This window comes from Grampus griseus, assembly GCF_964374135.1.
Source record: "Grampus griseus genome assembly, chromosome: 16".
NCBI lineage: Eukaryota > Metazoa > Chordata > Mammalia > Artiodactyla > Delphinidae > Grampus > Grampus griseus.
The window spans coordinates 49,902,889-49,919,738 of record NC_139010.1 but is presented as its reverse complement, the minus strand read 5'-3'; the positions used below and the strand labels follow the sequence as shown (position 1 = coordinate 49,919,738).

Here is a 16,850-nt window from a genome sequence, read left to right as displayed (position 1 = left end):
GGGCAGTGAAGAGTTGAAGTAATTCTCTGGATAATTTAAAAATAGTTAAATTATCCAGAGATAATTTAAAAATACTTAAATTATCCAGAGATAATTTAATTTATTAAAATTAATTTTAATTTATTAAAAAAGAAGTGGTGGGGAGAATAAATTTCTTAGGTCAGTGTTATCCTGATTTTCTAGTTAATTCAAATTGAGCTTGTATAATAGTTTTTAAGTTCTTCCTTTTATTTTGCTTAAGTCATATTCCCTTAAGGCTTTTCTTCCCAAGAAGAAAGTCATATATATGCTATACTTTGCAAATTGTGGAAGACTGGTGAGGGGAGACTCATTTTCAGCTTGGTGTAGAAAGCAGTTTTAAAAGGGCTTATTTGATTCAGATTCTCTTTATTCCAAATAGTATGATTCTGAGAAATGTTCTTTCACAGGCTGTTCGTGCCATGCCACCAGCACTCATAGAGTTCTCTTTATCCCCAGGTCTTGGATTTGCACTTTGTTACTCTCCAGCTATTGCCATGGTTGGAAAGTATTTCAGCAGACGGAAAGCCCTTGCTTATGGGATCTCCATGTCGGGAAGCGGCATTGGCATCTTCATCCTGGCTCCTGTGGTTCAGCTCCTTATTGAACAATTTTCCTGGAGGGGAGCATTACTCATCCTTGGGGGTTTCGTTCTGAATCTCTGTGTTTGCGGCGCCTTGATGCGGCCAATTACTCTTAAAGATGACCAAACAACTTCAGAGCAGAACCATGTCTGTAGAACTGAGACACAAGGCTTTCAGCGGGCGTCTCCCTCTTCGACTTGGACTAAAGAATGGGTGCAGACCTGCCTCTGTGGCTCTTTGCAGCAGGAATACAATTTTTTACTGATGTCAGACTTCATTGTATTGGCCATCTCTGTTCTATTTATGGCTTATGGCTGCAGCCCTCTCTTTGTATACATGGTGCCTTATGCTCTGAGTATTGGAGTGAGTCACCAGCAAGCTGCTTTTCTCATGTCCATACTTGGGGTGATTGACATTATTGGCAATATCACGTTCGGATGGCTAACTGACAGAAGGTAAATCCATGAAACCGCCATTGGTTCCCCACCAGGGACTTTAAACTTTGAGTTTCCCCTCATCACCTTACCCTCTAGAATACCTAGGTCTGAATAATGTTAACAGGTTTTTGATATCTGAAGGCAACTCCCTTGTTGGTTCTTCTAGTCAGAGGTCAGCAAACTTTTCTGTAAAGGGACAGACATTAAACAGATGAAGTCACCTTGGCTTTGTGGGTCATATGATTCCAACTCTCCAACTCTGCTGTTGTAACACAAAAGCAGCCATAGACAATATGTGACCAAGAGAGTGGCCATGTTCCAATAAGACTTTATTTAATTTTAAATTAAAATTTTAATTTCTCATACAATTTTTCCCTCACAAAATTTTATTGTTGTTTCGATTTTTTCCAAACATTGAAAATTGGAAAAACCATTCTTAGTTCACAGTCCAAAAAACAAGTAGTGGGCTGGATTTGGCCATAGTTTGCTGACACCTGTTCTAGATTTTTTAGGATGTTGGGTATGTATAAATGGCAGAAGCGAAGTTCTGGTGACAGATTTAATTCCATTCTAAGTCAAATCAGTCCTCCTGTGAGACAACTTCTGTCTGGGCATTGTGGTTTTAGTTTCTTTTGAACCACCCCAGAGAGTGGCTGGCAATAGAGAGAGGAACAGACTCCAGTCCAGGCAGGAGGATCAGGTCAATAATAACACATTATCTGTAGCCACGTATTTATTTATTTATTGATTGATTGATTGATTTTTTAATTTATTTTTATTTTTTATTTTTTATTTTTTTGCGGTACGCCGGCCTCTCACTGTTGTGGCCTCTCCCGTTGCGGAGCACAGGCTATGGATGCGCAAGCTCAGCGGCCATGGTTCACGGGCCCAGCCGCTCCGCGGCATGTGGGATCTTCCCGGACCGGGGCACGAACCCGTGTCCCCTGCATCGGCAGGCGGACTCTCAACCACTGCGCCACCAGGGGAGCCCTGTAGCCATGTATTTATATTTGACAGTGCAAAGAGCAAATAGTTTCATTATGATTTTAGGCTTAGAAACCAAAGTTATAAGAAATCTACTGAGTAGTTTCTTCAGCTAATGCTAATCTGTTTGGATTGAAGAGAGCAAACTACTCATATTCTCCTAAATGATGGACTCCTCACACTTGAGCTATGACCTGGAAGAGCTATCATCCTATGGCTTCTCACACGTTATATCTTTGGGAACTAATCAGGATCCAACTGCCGTTATCCAGTATCGTGAATATAATATTTAGTATTAAATCCACATTTTTAATGGTTAATGAGTTGGCGGGAGAGCAAAGGGTAACCATCCTTACAATCAAATAACTCAACAAGAAGCAGCCTGGTATAAGTCTGAGAGACGGATCTCTAGTCTGAGATATCCAAGACCTAAGTTCTTGTGCTGGCTCTGCCCCTTATTATCCCTGTGACCTAGAGAAAATCACCTAACCCTCAGATCCCCAAGGGTCTTCATCTGTAAAATGGGCCAGTTCAATATTTGCCTATGGACATTATAGCATTTTGTGAGGCTTAAATGAAATTGTGGGCAGAAAAACATCTGTAAAGCATAAATTGCTGGTGCTGATATTATACAGAGTCTTTAAAATAATTGGTATCATAGATGGCTTTGGATCTACAAAGGGAAGTGTTCATGGAAGTACCACTGGGGAGGTCTTGAAATACGACTTAGTCCTAATACAAGACCTTCATAATCTCTGGCAAATCACCTTCGTTTCTTCATATTATGACTTCCTCTTTGTATAACCACTTGGGTTACTGAGCATATATGATGTGCTGGAGACTAACGGATGACACATCTGAAAGCATCTAGAAAATATTAGTCTCCTGACACTCTATGTGTTATTTCACAACTATCCTTGAATAACACTATGAGATAGACAGCCTCCCCATTTTATAGCTAAAGGAATTGAGGTTAGAGTTAGGCAGTTAGTAGGTGGTAGAATTGGATTCAAACTTCTATCTGTCTAATTTTAGAGCACAGGTTATTTTCTACCATACCATGCTTCCTGGGAAGATACATTCTTGCATTTGCATATACCAAGAGAAAGACAGGAAGACAACGTAGAAAACACACAGTGCGGAGGCCATCTCTATAAATAATTGTAGTGCTTACTGCCACCTGGGCACAGTTCTAGAGCTCTTTAATAGAACCTGTGCATACTGCACTCATTCTTGGTCTTCACATCCACAGGTGTCTGAAGAATTACCAGTATATTTGCTACCTCTTTGCCATCGGAATGGATGGGCTCTGCTACCTCTGCCTCCCAATGCTTCAGAGTCTCCCCCTGCTCGTGCCTTTCGCTTGTACTTTTGGCTACTTTGATGGTGCCTATGTGACTCTGATCCCAGTAGTGACTGCAGAAATCGTGGGGACCACCTCTTTGTCATCAGCGCTTGGCGTGGTGTACTTCCTCCATGCAGTGCCATATTTGGTGAGCCCACCCATCGCAGGTAAGTTTGCAGAGAGAACCCCCAATCACCTCTTCTCTGTCATATTGATGTAAAAACAGTGAACTCACACACACCCATGAGGATTGGAAGTAAGGAGTGAAAGAGAAAGTGATGCCAGAGCCACAAAACATCATGGTCTCACCTACATCCTTGTTTTATAATCTTCTTCCCACTAACTGGGGGACCTTAGCATACTTGGAAAGAAAAAATCCCAAATTAGGATCTTGATTCCATTCCATACTAATGATAGAAGCAATGGAATGAAGCAGCTGTTCAGACTTATAAATAAGTTGGGCACGTTCAAAGGGAAGGCTGGCAGGAGAACAGGATTCCAGTAGTGGGGGGCGGTAGGCGGTGAGGCTGAAATGATGAAGTGCGGGTGTCATAGTGGAATGTCTTGAGTGCCAGCCGAAGGAGTGGGGCCCTATACACTTCAGAGAATATTGCTAGTATTACAGCTTTTGTGCAAAGGGGTAGTATAGTAAAGAGTATATTTTAGAAAACGTGGTCTAGCAATTGATCTGGTAACTTAGGGGAGAAACAGGATTTTATCCTAATAGTTCAAGAGCCATCTGATAAAGGCCTGAACTAGGGCTGCTGCAGCAGAAATGAGAATGAGCTCTGGGGTGAGGGGGAAATTTGGGGGAAAAAAATCAACTGGATTTAGCATGTGGGGATGACAGAGGGAAAGAAGTCCAAGATAACTTAGGAGATAATGGCATAGTTGAAAGAAATAAGGAAGCTGGAGAGAGTAGCTTTGCCAGAAAAATACTAAAAATTTAATGTTTAGACATATTCAGATATCAGAAATACCCAATAAGATGCTCAGTAGTGCTGTTTAAGGATGAAATCTGAGCATTTGAGGGAGGCCAGATTTGGATATACAGATTTGGGATTCAGGATAAAGCATCTAGAATGTTTTGTAAACTGTAAAAATGATATAAAAATTAAAAACATAATTAAATAAGTAATTCAACAAATATTCATTGCATGCATTAAATAATTCAACAAATATTTATTGCATACATTAAACAAGTAATTCAACAAATCTTTATTGCCTGTGTACACCAGCACTGTGTTTGGCGCTGTCGGTATAGCAGCAGACAGGTCAGAACCCATGCCTTCTTGCTGGGGTGTGTGGTCTAGACCAGTGTGTCTCAGAATGAGATCTTGGGACCACCTGCATCAGAATCCCCTGGGGCCCTTGTTAGAATGCAGACTCCTTGACCCTCCCTCTGTGATCTGGACCTTTGGGGGTGAGTTCCAGGAATCTACACTCTCAGCCAGTTTTCTTGTGATGCTCCTGTACACAAAAGATTGAGAATAATTGGTCCAGATTATTACCTGCCTAAATTAAAAAGGAGAGTGAAGAAGTTCTCTGAAGATAGGCAGAAGAGATATGAGTCAAACATTTGCTTAGAAGGAAGGGAGGGAATTTTTTGAAGAACGCAGGATTTCTGCTTTAGCTGCTATTATGAATACAAAGTTCGGCTTATTTCTAAACTCCAGCAATTGCTAAAGCATCAAACCAAGGGAAACTGACTGCTTGACAGCTGCTGATGAAAGTTCCTCGTCAGTTTAAACTCCATGATAAAGGACTACATGTTTAGTGCTTCATTTTTGGAAAATGCCCCCAAAATGTTCCCACATCCTCCCTCCACAGCCACTTTTTTGTATTTACCAACCTTTAGGGACAGTGTAACTCTGTTAAAAAGTCATAGGACATAAATTGGGATTCCTGGATCCTTTTTTCAAACCATGGCCTTCATTTGGCAAATCAGACATTATACTCATTGCCAGGTACTAGAGGATTAGCATGTGAGTTCCTATTTAATACTTCTCGTATTTAATTACTTTTAAGATAACTCTCTACTCAATCTCTTCTGTTTTCTGCTACAAAAATGTACAAGCAAATCACATGATAACTAAAATATTTGAGAGTAGTTTGGATTGCAGGAAACTTAGGGCTTCTAACAATTTTTGCATGCCTCTTTAGACTAATCGTTTTGAAGTAGGTGAGAGGAGAAATCATACACTTCTCTGGTGGATTTTCTTGGCATATAAGTAAAGTTTGGAGGAATTTTAAAAAACCTTTTTAGAATTTGAAAAAGAATAGACACGTGTATATGTATAACTGAATCACTTTGCTGTACACCTGAAACTAACACAACATTGTTAATCAACCATACTCCAATATAAAAGAAAAATTTTTTAAACTTTTTTAATCACAAAATAATTTCCTGCCAAGGTCTAATTTTACCCCACTGAGTCTCTGATTATTGTGACCTATATTTTGCATATCATATACTCTGGTTCTCCTCAAAATTTAGAGCCGGAAGAGATATTGTGGTTAATTTGTTGCAATAAGAGATAAAGAAAATTTATCTTTTCTTTAAAGATAAAGAAAAAAAGAGATAAAAAAAATTCCGTGATTACAGAATTCTGCTTTCTGAAGTTTGCATTTTAAACTGTAAGATGGTCCAACGTTCTAATTTTCAAACTGGATGGGGTACGATGACTGGATCCAACAGAAAATTTGGATTCTGCTTTATCTAGAAGCGTGTTCTATTACTCAGGATAGTCAGTATATGGCTGCTGGGAATACTACTACTAGCATTCTGTACAATTACATTCTCTTAACACCCTAGATAAAGAAAGAATCCCATCATCAGTAATTTGAATGATGCTGTTTTTATCTTTTTTACCGTATTTCATGGGATTAATAATAATAACTAATATTTATTGTGTCAATACTAAGAGTGTGACACTTCCAAGCACTTTACATAATAACAACAACCCATTTTAGAAGTTTCCCTAGAAAATAGAATGCACTTTTCAGTTGCTGCACAATACTTTTAGGACATCTGCTTTTTATGCCAAAATAATAGCAGCGTTGCTAGCCATCTATTGTTATTATCCTGACAAATTATTAGATTTGAAAATGGGTAAATAATTGAATTTTCAACTCAATATCATTTTTCTGTTGCTTGTTACAGGATGGCTCGTAGACACGACTGGCAGCTACACTGCAGCGTTTCTTCTCTGTGGGTTTTCAATGATATTTAGTTCTGTGTTGCTTGGCTTTGCTAGACTTGTAAAGAAGATGAGAAAAACCCAGCTGCAGTTCCTTGCCAAAGAGTCAGATCCCAAGCTGCAGCTATGGACCAATGGATCGGTGGCTTATTCTGTAGCAAGAGAATTAGATCAGAAAGATGGAGAGTCTGTGGCTATAGCAATGCTTGGTTCCAACCCCGCATGATCAATGGCCTTGAGCCTGAATCTTCAGGGCTGAAAGAGGTGGGACCACTGTATTGTACATGTTTCTGAAGGATTTTATTTTGGCAGAAGTATTGCCTTCTAAGGAAATTTATCGTTTTATTAATATGTTTGTAATGGAAAAATAGCAAATAACAAAGCAAGCTGGACTGGCTCAGAGTATCCCCTTTTGGGATTTGTACTCACAATTGAACTCGCATCTTTTGGGCAGTGAGCATCACACTATGGAGAATGTTAGGACCTAGCTGATATAATTCACTGTAAATAGAGGTAATTTCAAGGCACGACCAAAGCAGATGACACTGGACGCAGCTTTGTTTCAAATTCTCTGCCCTTCCATCTTCCCTCCTCAGTTAGAAGGTAAACAGAAACATTGACATGTAGGTTTCTTTATGCTGTTCAGAGAAGGGGGTCCTGTATTAATCATTGCCTTTTGAAGAACCTAAAGTACTCTTCAACAACCTGTTTCAAATGCTAATGAGAAACTCCACTAGGAAGAAGGTTTGTCATCCTCACCTTCCACCACCACTGAAAGCTCTTTTCCTAAAACGAGGCACTTAACCTCCAACCAGACGCTCACCTCTGTTGCTATCACATATAATATTTGCTCTAAATTGAGTAGAACACACCAAGACACATGGGCGATTTCTAAATCTTACCAGAAATGTTAACTCTAATGCTTCCCTTTTTTTTTCCTTTAGAAATAAAGCATTTATTTAAACTGTAGACAATTCCTGTTAGGAATGGAAAAATGTTGGCAGCATTCCAACTGGGCAGGAATTGAATTCTTGAATCAGCAGGTCTCTGGTGAAAGTTTTCTTTTCAGATCAGATATTTAGGTTCATTACCCAAAACAGGACTTGGGAATTTGGCCTGAAAAATATTATTCTAGAGATACTCTGAAGCTGAGATTCCTTTCTCCCTGTGTTAATTTTTGTTCCAATGTCCACTGCTCTTCATCTCTTTATAGATAATCATTAGTGGACCTTTTCAGCTGAATGAGAAGACTTCAGGGGTTAACCTCAGCATCACAGCCCTCCCACAAATTGTAGCTTTGGTCAGGGGAGAGGGAGGACAAAGTTAAGAAGGCTAGTGGTGTGTTGTTTTACAGTTTATAATCACATACCTTAACTCATTGGATTATAGTTTGCTCATTCCCAAGTACCCTACTTTCCTGTGGTGTGGGATAAAGTCTTCAGATTGAAGAGGGAGGGCATAGGGAGAGAAGAGAAAGGCCAGATCCCCCAGCCTGTCTCCGACCATTTTAAGTCCTCTGAATTATAATCCTGAATCCCAAATCATGTTGCACTTGTAACACAGGGGAAGTTATACAATTGAAAGGGGATTTTAATTATTCAAAAATTTAAAATCTGAACCTCAGGGAACTATTTTGACCCTGAAGGCCATTCAATCCACTGTCCCCCAACAGATCTCACAAATGCCTTGCCAGGGGTGCTGAGAGAAAAAACACAGCCATGAGGAAGATCCAGGGTTGACTAAGCACATTGAGCAAGAGTCTTTGCCTATAACTGGATTTTAAATATATATATATATAAAATTATATATTAATACATTGCTTTCCGAATGAAATGCTGACTTGATTTGATGGCAGAAAACTAATATCTCATAGGTGTTTTCCAAAGAGAAAACAGGAATGTTTCCTGTTATCTTTATACTTAGTTTGAGAATTTAGTTGTGAAACACTTCCTTTGTCATTTGCAATTTTAAAACAATATTTGGAAAATATCTGTAAACAGTCAAAGTTAAAATGAAGTTTTATGTGTTTGGAATAGCACTTTACACTAAATGTCATTTCTTGAATCTTCAAGCCTAAAGATTTTTTGAAATATAAAGAGTTATAAATATTCTTATACATATTTTTTCCTAGTGATGATCACAGTAAAATTTTGTTTATCTGGTTCTGTGATGTAATTTCTCTAAAGTATTATAAGTACTCATGAAAAATGAGCATAGAGATCAGAGCTTTTAAAAATTTGTATCAAATATTTGTGATATTCTGCCTTTATACATGCATACATTTGTATTTTACTTTTCTTTTTGGAGTGGCATTTTTAGGAAACCAGTAAGGAAAATGTAGATCTTAGAGGTTACCATTGTCATCGACACAAAATTTTACTGTTATGTTCCATTTGTCTATACTGTTTATTTCAAAATGGAGCAATTCATGGGAATGATGTGTTTGTTTTGTGGAATCAAGAACAAAATTGTGGTGGGATGATTTTACATCTTAAATATTTCTTTATATCACTGCAAGTTCTACTTTGAAATTGAATGAGTAGAAAAGCAAACGAAATGTCTAACTTCTGTAGATACACTGTACCATTTGGCCTTTTGTTCAGATTGTGATTTCGCTAACAGATTGGCTATTGATGATAATATTTTCTTATTTCAAAAGCATAATAAAATGAGTTGATAGTCATGTTTGGAAAAACATTTTTCCCCTGCACAAAGGGTTTGGATTGTATTGTGAGTGGCTCTGTCTGGATTATGCCAGGATGTAACTGGCATATAAAGATGTGGTAAGCGATCAAATAATTTACAAAAAGCAGAACCATTTATTGAGAACTTCCAATGTGTTAGCTACCGTGTTAAGCACTTCCTATGCATTGTCTTATTTAATCCCTGTAACAGTCTGTATTATCACCATTTAATAGACATGGAAACTGAGGCATTAGGTCCCACGTCTTCTGACTCTGCAGTCACTGCACTCTAGTGCCTGTAGTGAATTCCTGTAAAACTAGGAAGCCGTCTGATGCTGGAGTCTGCCTCCCTCCCTTTGCACCTGCTCAGATCTTCTCATGTGGGTTCAAGAAACCATTTGGAAATAAGCCCTTCCTTGGGCAGATGAAATCCTCTGGGTTATGCTGCAGTCTTCCAATCAGTATAGATGGGAGGATCCTGGATTGGAAATTTCCAAGAATCTTTCCAAGAGTCTGGTTCTATCAAGACCACTACTTCCAGGCTAAGTGGCTTAATTTGCTGTCTATTGATCCAGGCTCCTCTTTGGGAGTATTTGTCGGGGCGGGGGGTGGGGGGATGGGAGGATGTGGAGAAGGCTGGGCAGCATGCTTTGTCCCACCTTCCGCATTACCAAAGTCACGCTTTCTCAGTCAAGAGGTGAGTTCTTTCTGAAGTGCCTATACCATTGCCCAGTGATGATGAAGATGGTAATATCTATTTGGCACTCATCTTCCTGGTCCCAATAGGTCTAATTTGGAAATTGTTTATTGAAATGAAATAGTGTGAATTCAAGGTAGATATGAGTTTTTCTTCTCATGCTTCAAAGTTTGTCTTTTTTTTTTAAACTCCACTGAACCATACATTTTTATACATGTTGCCAGAGCAGCTACCAGTAAGAGATGACTGGGATTTTGTCCCATTAGCACAGAGAAATATTTGGTGGGAGGATTGGGAAAAATATTAAATAATGATAAAAAGATTGATGTTTAAAACATTTTATTATGAAAATTTCCAAACATATACAAAACCAGAAAGAAAAGTACAATGAACTTGATGTACCCATCCCCCAGCATTTATCTACCCCTTTCCCTACACCCCTGATGAAGCTGTTTGAAATATGTTGACAGAACAAGGAATAACTAAACTTGGCAAGAACATGCTAGCGGAGGGTATGGGTGGTCAGTATCACCTATTCAAGAGCCACATCATTACCTACAAAGCTGATGGGGACCCCTTGCTTGCCGCAGTCTTCCTTTGGGCGTCTGAATTGCAGGCTAAAACTCTTCCTGCTTCGTTCCCAGCCCCGATGTGGTCTATCTACCTGAAGCTTAAGGAGGTGTCAAATAAGTGAAAAGTGCTTCTGAATTCTGGGAGAGAGTGATCACTATTACTTTCATTATTCCTCGTAATTATTTAAGTGTCAGAGCCCTCTTTGAGGGGTCCAGGACCTAGGATTGGTCTAAAATTAAATACAAAGCACTTTTTTTTTTTTTTTTTTTTGCGGTACGCGGGCCTCTCACTGTTATGGCCTCTCCCGTTGCGGAGCACAGGCTCCGGACGCGCAGGCTCAGCGGCCATGGCTCACGGGCCCAGCCGCTCCGCGGCATGTGGAATCCTCCCAGACCGGGGCACTTACCACTGAGTCCAGTGCGTAATTCATAGTCACTCAATAAACACTTGGTGAATGAGTGAAAACAATAAGTGAGCAAATGAAAAAAAGAACGAAGGAAGAAACAGCTAAAGAGCATTATAATGCAGCAAGGGTAGGGCTGACTGAAGGTCAGGTTTGCTTGAAGTAGCTCTTGTACCCAGAATGCATAGGAAATGTTAGATGTTCCCAATTCAGTGGCCCTAAATAGGACACCTGGTAAGAAGTGTCACGTAAATAGCAGGAGCTCCAGAGCACTGAGTATCATGGGGCAGGTTTGGGAAAGGGAATAAAGGTGGCAAAGAGAAGAGTTGGTAGAAATATATTAATTAAAACTTTAGATTAAGGCCTGAATGTAAAAATGATACAACTGTGTTGAACCCAGACAGACGTAATTAAATAGCTCTGTTGTGATCAAATTGAGTGGGAGGCCTGGGCAAGAGGCACTGCCCGTGCAAAGGAGCCCTGGAATATTGGGAAAAGGTGGAGCGCAGGAGTCTCATCGTGAAAAGATGGGGTTTCAGTTACAGGGACCACACAAGCTGCTTTTACTTTACATGAAAACCCTGCTCCAGGATTTGGCCGGGAGCAGAAGCCCCTGACTGGCGTCTTGCCCGGTACTGTGGCTGGCCTCTAACTCACAGGGCATGACTGAAAATCAGACGGCGTACTGGCTAACTTTTTTAAGAGTTGGTGAGAGGAGTTAATCAACCAAAACTATTTATTAAGCACCTCCTTGGAATCTGGCACCATGTTATATATGGTGGGGAATTCAAAATACACGTACCACCCCTTCCATGATCTCAGGTGTACTTCCTAATTGGTAAATTGAAACTAACTCAGGTGAGAATAATCCCAAGAGGTGTTTAAACGCTGACTGAGGCTAAGGGCGTTGGTTCTCTGGGCGTCAGGAGAGGAAGAATTCGTGCTCTGCCAGAGAAATTTGAGATGATTCCGAGGAACTCAGGTATGGAATTGAGTGGGTTGGAAACAGCCTCTACTCTTTTCAGGGGAAGAAGCTGGGGAGTAAGGGAAGAGGATGTGGGGAAGCCTCTTTATGTGGCTACCTGAAGTTCTAGTCGATTCCTAAGGCCAATGCAAAATCAAACACAAGCTGACACTAATAAATGTTCTGGTGAGGGGATCCACAAAGGTGTCTGGAACTTTGGGGACTGCTGGGATTTTGGGCTGCATTTGGCTAAATTAAAAACAGGGATTTTCAGGGCCTGGGGTTATACTTTAACAATTACCTCTCAACTCTAAAAAGGAATCATTTAGGGCTTCCCTGGTGGCGCAGTGGTTGAGAGTCCGCCTGCTGATGCAGGGGACACGGGTTCGTGCCGCGGTCCGGGAAGATCCCACATGCCACGGAGCGGCTGGGCCCGTGAGCCATGGCCGCTGAGCCTGCGCGTCCGGAGCCTGTGCTCCGCAACGGGAGAGGCCACAACAGTGAGAGGCCCGCGTACCGAAAAAAAAAAAAAAAAGGAATTATTTGTAAGTTTTTTCTTCTTAAATAGTCCAGAGATTCAAGAAAGTTTTTGTTTTGGTTTGTTTTGTTTGTTTTGTTTTGTTTTTCAAATAACTACATGTTATGCAGCGCTGCCATCTGCTGGAATTAGACCACTTCCCAAAAGTTGGTGATGCCTCCAATTACAGTTTAATTGGACAAGGCCAGCCTTAGAACAAAGTTTGTTGTTCCCTTCTCTTCCCTCCCCTAGTCCCTGCTCACTACCCATCCCACATGTATCCTCTTCCTCTTGCAAGTACAAATATAGGGATAAAGATGCTGTGTTGTATTTTTCAGGATATATTTTCATTGCCTAGGTCACTTCTCTATGTAGAATATCGAAGTTAATATGAGTGATAATTTTAATTGACTTAACTAGGGCTAACCATAGGTAAAATTTAATGTGAAAAAAAATATTTTGAGCCCTCTGTGGCCTTCTTTGGGAATTCAGATTGCCATCCTGGGTCCCATTCTTGGTCCCCTACTATTGTGTTAATTGATTTGATATGAGTTGAAAAAGGATTAAGTTAAAGTGTAAGATGAAATCTCAAACACATACCAGAAGTCAAATTTTGAGAAATGTTGAAACCAAATGACATAGGGGAGTGTATTCTGTATAATTTGGAAACATAAAATGTCATGCTGGTTATACTGTATACCAATTATGACAGATTTAGTGATTGAATTTACTTTTAAATGTGTACTTCCCATGAAATTGTGAAGGGATGTTATTTATAGCAACAATTGCCTTCAAAGAGAGTGTATCATGTTAAAATGAAAGACTCTTTTGTTGAACTAAACAACTAAATGAATTTGGTTATGCATAAGTGTGTCTGTGGCTGTATATGAGGATAAGAGAAAACTGAATTACTCTGTTTCAGGAAAACAGTGGAATTGGTTTTTTTTTCAGGAGAAGAGTAGAGATAGGGAAGGAGATAAGGCCCAGAATCATGGCAAGAGGCAGGAATATCAAGAAACGGTTGAGGGTGTTTCCTTCTTTCTTTCTCTTTTCCCTTCAATCCATCTCTCTCTTTTCTTTCTTTCCTTCTTTCTTTCTCCCCATCTCCTCTCCTCTCCTTCCTTCTATGCTTTCTCCTGCTCTCTTCCTTAAAAAAGTGATTATATAATATTAAATTACTAAGTTGTGGATTCTCCTCTCCTAAACTTTATCAATAAAGGGTTTTTATATACAAATGGCCTGTAAATGGCTTTCATTTTTGGTGTTTGTTTGGTTTTTATGTTTGTTGTTTGTTTTGGTGAGATTGAGGTGTAAGGTTACCAGTGTTAAGGTGGTATGGAAAAGGGAAATCATGTGAAGAGGTGAAGTGCCTCTTAAACTAAATTAGTATTCAGTGGAATTAGGGGCTCAGAGCTACTTTCCAAAGTCCATGGCTTGGAGGCTCAAGGCAAACTCAGGGGATATTAAGGGGCAGGTGATCCCAGCCTACTTCTTGTCGTTTCATGAGTTACAGCACCCTCCTTCCTTGCCTTCTTGTGTTGTTCTCCACACTGGGTAAAGTTCTGATTCTGGTTGGTATGTGCATGGGAGATATATCCTACTTCCCAAGGGCAAAGAATGGGATATTCTGGCTTCTAATTGTTTACTGGTTTTTCAACCTTCCAAAGTAGGTTTGCTTCCTTTTTCGAGGAATTTATTCCAAATCTCTGATTTCTAACATCCAACTCTTAAGCCCCTCCCTTAGACTGAGTCCCTTGATTTCTCAGGCCATTCTCTCCAGGGGTTTCAGAGCAGCTTTTTTTTTTTCGGTATGTGGGCCTCTCACTGTTGTGGCCTCTCCCGTTGCGGAGCACAGGCTCCGGACATGCAGGCTCAGCAGCCACGGCTCACGGGCCCAGCCGCTCCGCGGCATGTGGGATCTTCCCGGACCAGGGCACGAACCCGTGTCCCCTGCATCAGCAGGTGGACTCTCAACCACTGCGCCACCAGGGAAGCCCTCGGAGCAGCTTTTAATCCCTTTCACAATTCCTTCCAGGGAGTTCTGGGACTCTGTGAAAGTGTTGGGTGACCTATGATTGTAGAATGTCTGTGCTTTGTGTGATTCTCTGTAGCATTCTCCTACAGTTTCTGTAAAGATTGGTCCTATCGTCCCATATCCTTCATTACAAATTTTAAAGCTATTTAGAAAATATTGATTAGTGGTTAAATGTTAGATTCTAGAACCAGATACCCAGGGTTTGAATCTCTTTCTACCTCTTATTAGCTACGTGACCTTGGGTGATTAGTGGTTAAATGTTAGATTCTAGAACCAGATACCCAGGGTTTGAATCTCTTTCTACCTCTTATTAGCTACGTGACCTTGGGCTTACTTAATCTCTCTCAATTTCAGTGTACTCATATGCAAAAGGAAATAACAAAAATGCTTATCTATAGAGATTTTGTGAGGATTTTATAAGTTTAATACATGTAATGCACTTAAAACAGCACCTAGTACATATTATATTCTATGTAGCTATGAGTTAGCTATGGCTATTCACATGACACTATAGTCTATATATGTGGCTGAACTAGGATTCCCTCCTTCCTAGGGCTTTGCTCCAATCTGGTGGTGAGTTAGGGACATGTTTGGAGGAAGTTGACCTATAGGCTCACTTTTGAACTCTTGGGTATTCATCTCTTTCTTCCTCACCCCATTTTACCCTTTATCAAATTGGAATGGAAGAAGTTTCAACAGGAATGGCTTTTCCTGAAGAATAGGAAAGGCCAGTGTGTTCAGTGTCTTTGGTGTTAAATCCAAGTGACATCAATCCATGCTTGTCCTTCAGAGTTTATCCACGAGGCATCTGTGTGCTCCCATGAGATTTGGCTTTCCCAAAGCTTACACATCTCACCTTCATTATTTTGTTGTTTTCTCTTCCTAGAGCCCATCATGAAAGGAGATATTGAGAATTCTAGTTCATCACTTATAAAGGACCCCTAGGTTCTGAGCAGATAGAATATATACATGGCATTTCTGTGCATGTTCCTAGTAATTAGATCTGTTTTTTAATTCACTTAAAGTGAAGTACAGCGAAACACTTAACAAATTTATCTTAGCAAATAAGACACTGCCAGAGAAGGTGGGAGTTTTGTTTGGGGTGGGATAGGTATGTGTGGCTTGATACAGGAAAAGAAGAAGCTAAGGCAGAAAAGAAACCACATCTCAGTGATCCAGAGAACTTTGGCTAAGAAGAGAATTGCAGAGGAATGGGAGGCTGTGGTCCTGGGAGAGAAGTGGGAGAGAAGAGTGGAGAGGTAAGATCCTCCCCAAACCTCTGATTCTACATTATTCTTGCTTATTCCTTGTTATTTCCCCTAACCTTTTTATTCAGAGAGCTTCCACATAACAGGGTAAAAGTTGTATCTAAACTTGGGCTGTTGTTAACTTTAACCTAACATATGTAGTTTCCCTTAGGATTTCTACTTACAAATGGAATGCATAGGATGTAGAGCAGACAAGGCCATCCCCCCAAAGTTATTACAGTCGTTTCCTTACCTAGATGATCCTCAGAATCCCTTTGGGTGCTTTACAAATATATAGGCCGCACCCCTGGAGGTTCTAGTTTAGTAGGTCTTTCATGGGACCTGGGAATTTGATATTTAAAAAACTTCACCAGTGGTTCTGATTTAGGGTTAGGTTTATGAACCACTGATACAATGCAGAGAGAGTGGACTGTAAATGAGGTCAGATCTGGTCCTAGCGCTACCACTTAGTAACTAAGTAGCTTGTGTGATTCTGATAATGTTAACTAACTTCTGAGCGTTGCTCTATTTATTTGCAGTGTTGAAATAGTTAAATAAGGTATAATATTAAAGTATCTTATAATTAATGCAAAGCAGTTATTTTTATATGGGCCTTTACCATTACATATATATATATATATATATATATATATATATACACACACACACACACACATATAGCTGTACATATATATGTACAAGCTGACCACGTGGGTAATCTGGCTGTCCTTTGATGTCTAGGTCATCCCATACTCACTTTTATCATCTACCTTTTCCACTTTGAATTTGGACAAGTCCAGTTCAAGGCCTGTAGACCTCACAGCAGCTGTGAATAAGCTGGTGATGGCTTCTTCAGCCTCTGCTCAGCTTTATTGGATATAAGTCATTATTTCAGTCAACACAGCCATCTTTGGTACTTCAGATACATTCACAGCCATAATTCTACCTATTTCTAAAAATTTTATTTATTTATTTATTTATTTATAGCTGCGTTGGGTCTTCGTTGCTGCACGCGGGCTTTCTCTAGTTGCAGTGAGCAGGGGCTACTCTTCGTTGCAGTGCGTGGGCTTCTCATTGTGGTGGCTTCTTTTGTTGTGGAGCACAGGCTCTAGGCACGCAGGTTTCAGTAGTTGTGGCATGCAGGCTTCAGTAGTTTTGGCTC

At 40.1% G+C, this 16,850-nt stretch overlaps 1 protein-coding gene across 1 annotated transcript in view; it reads left to right on the top strand.

Annotated features, from left to right (window-relative positions):
* SLC16A12 (solute carrier family 16 member 12) overlaps window positions 1-6,794 on the top strand; it is a gene marked incomplete at its 3' end in the record, with an annotated part of 41,061 nt that extends 34,267 nt beyond the window's left edge. Inside the window, exons 5-7 of the mRNA XM_082672956.1 lie at window positions 478-1,057; window positions 3,276-3,535; window positions 6,532-6,794. Coding sequence (XP_082529082.1) covers window positions 478-1,057; window positions 3,276-3,535; window positions 6,532-6,794 — 1,103 coding nt within the window. The remainder of the gene's footprint in view (window positions 1-477; window positions 1,058-3,275; window positions 3,536-6,531) is intronic.
* Window positions 6,795-16,850: the final 10,056 nt, after the last annotated feature.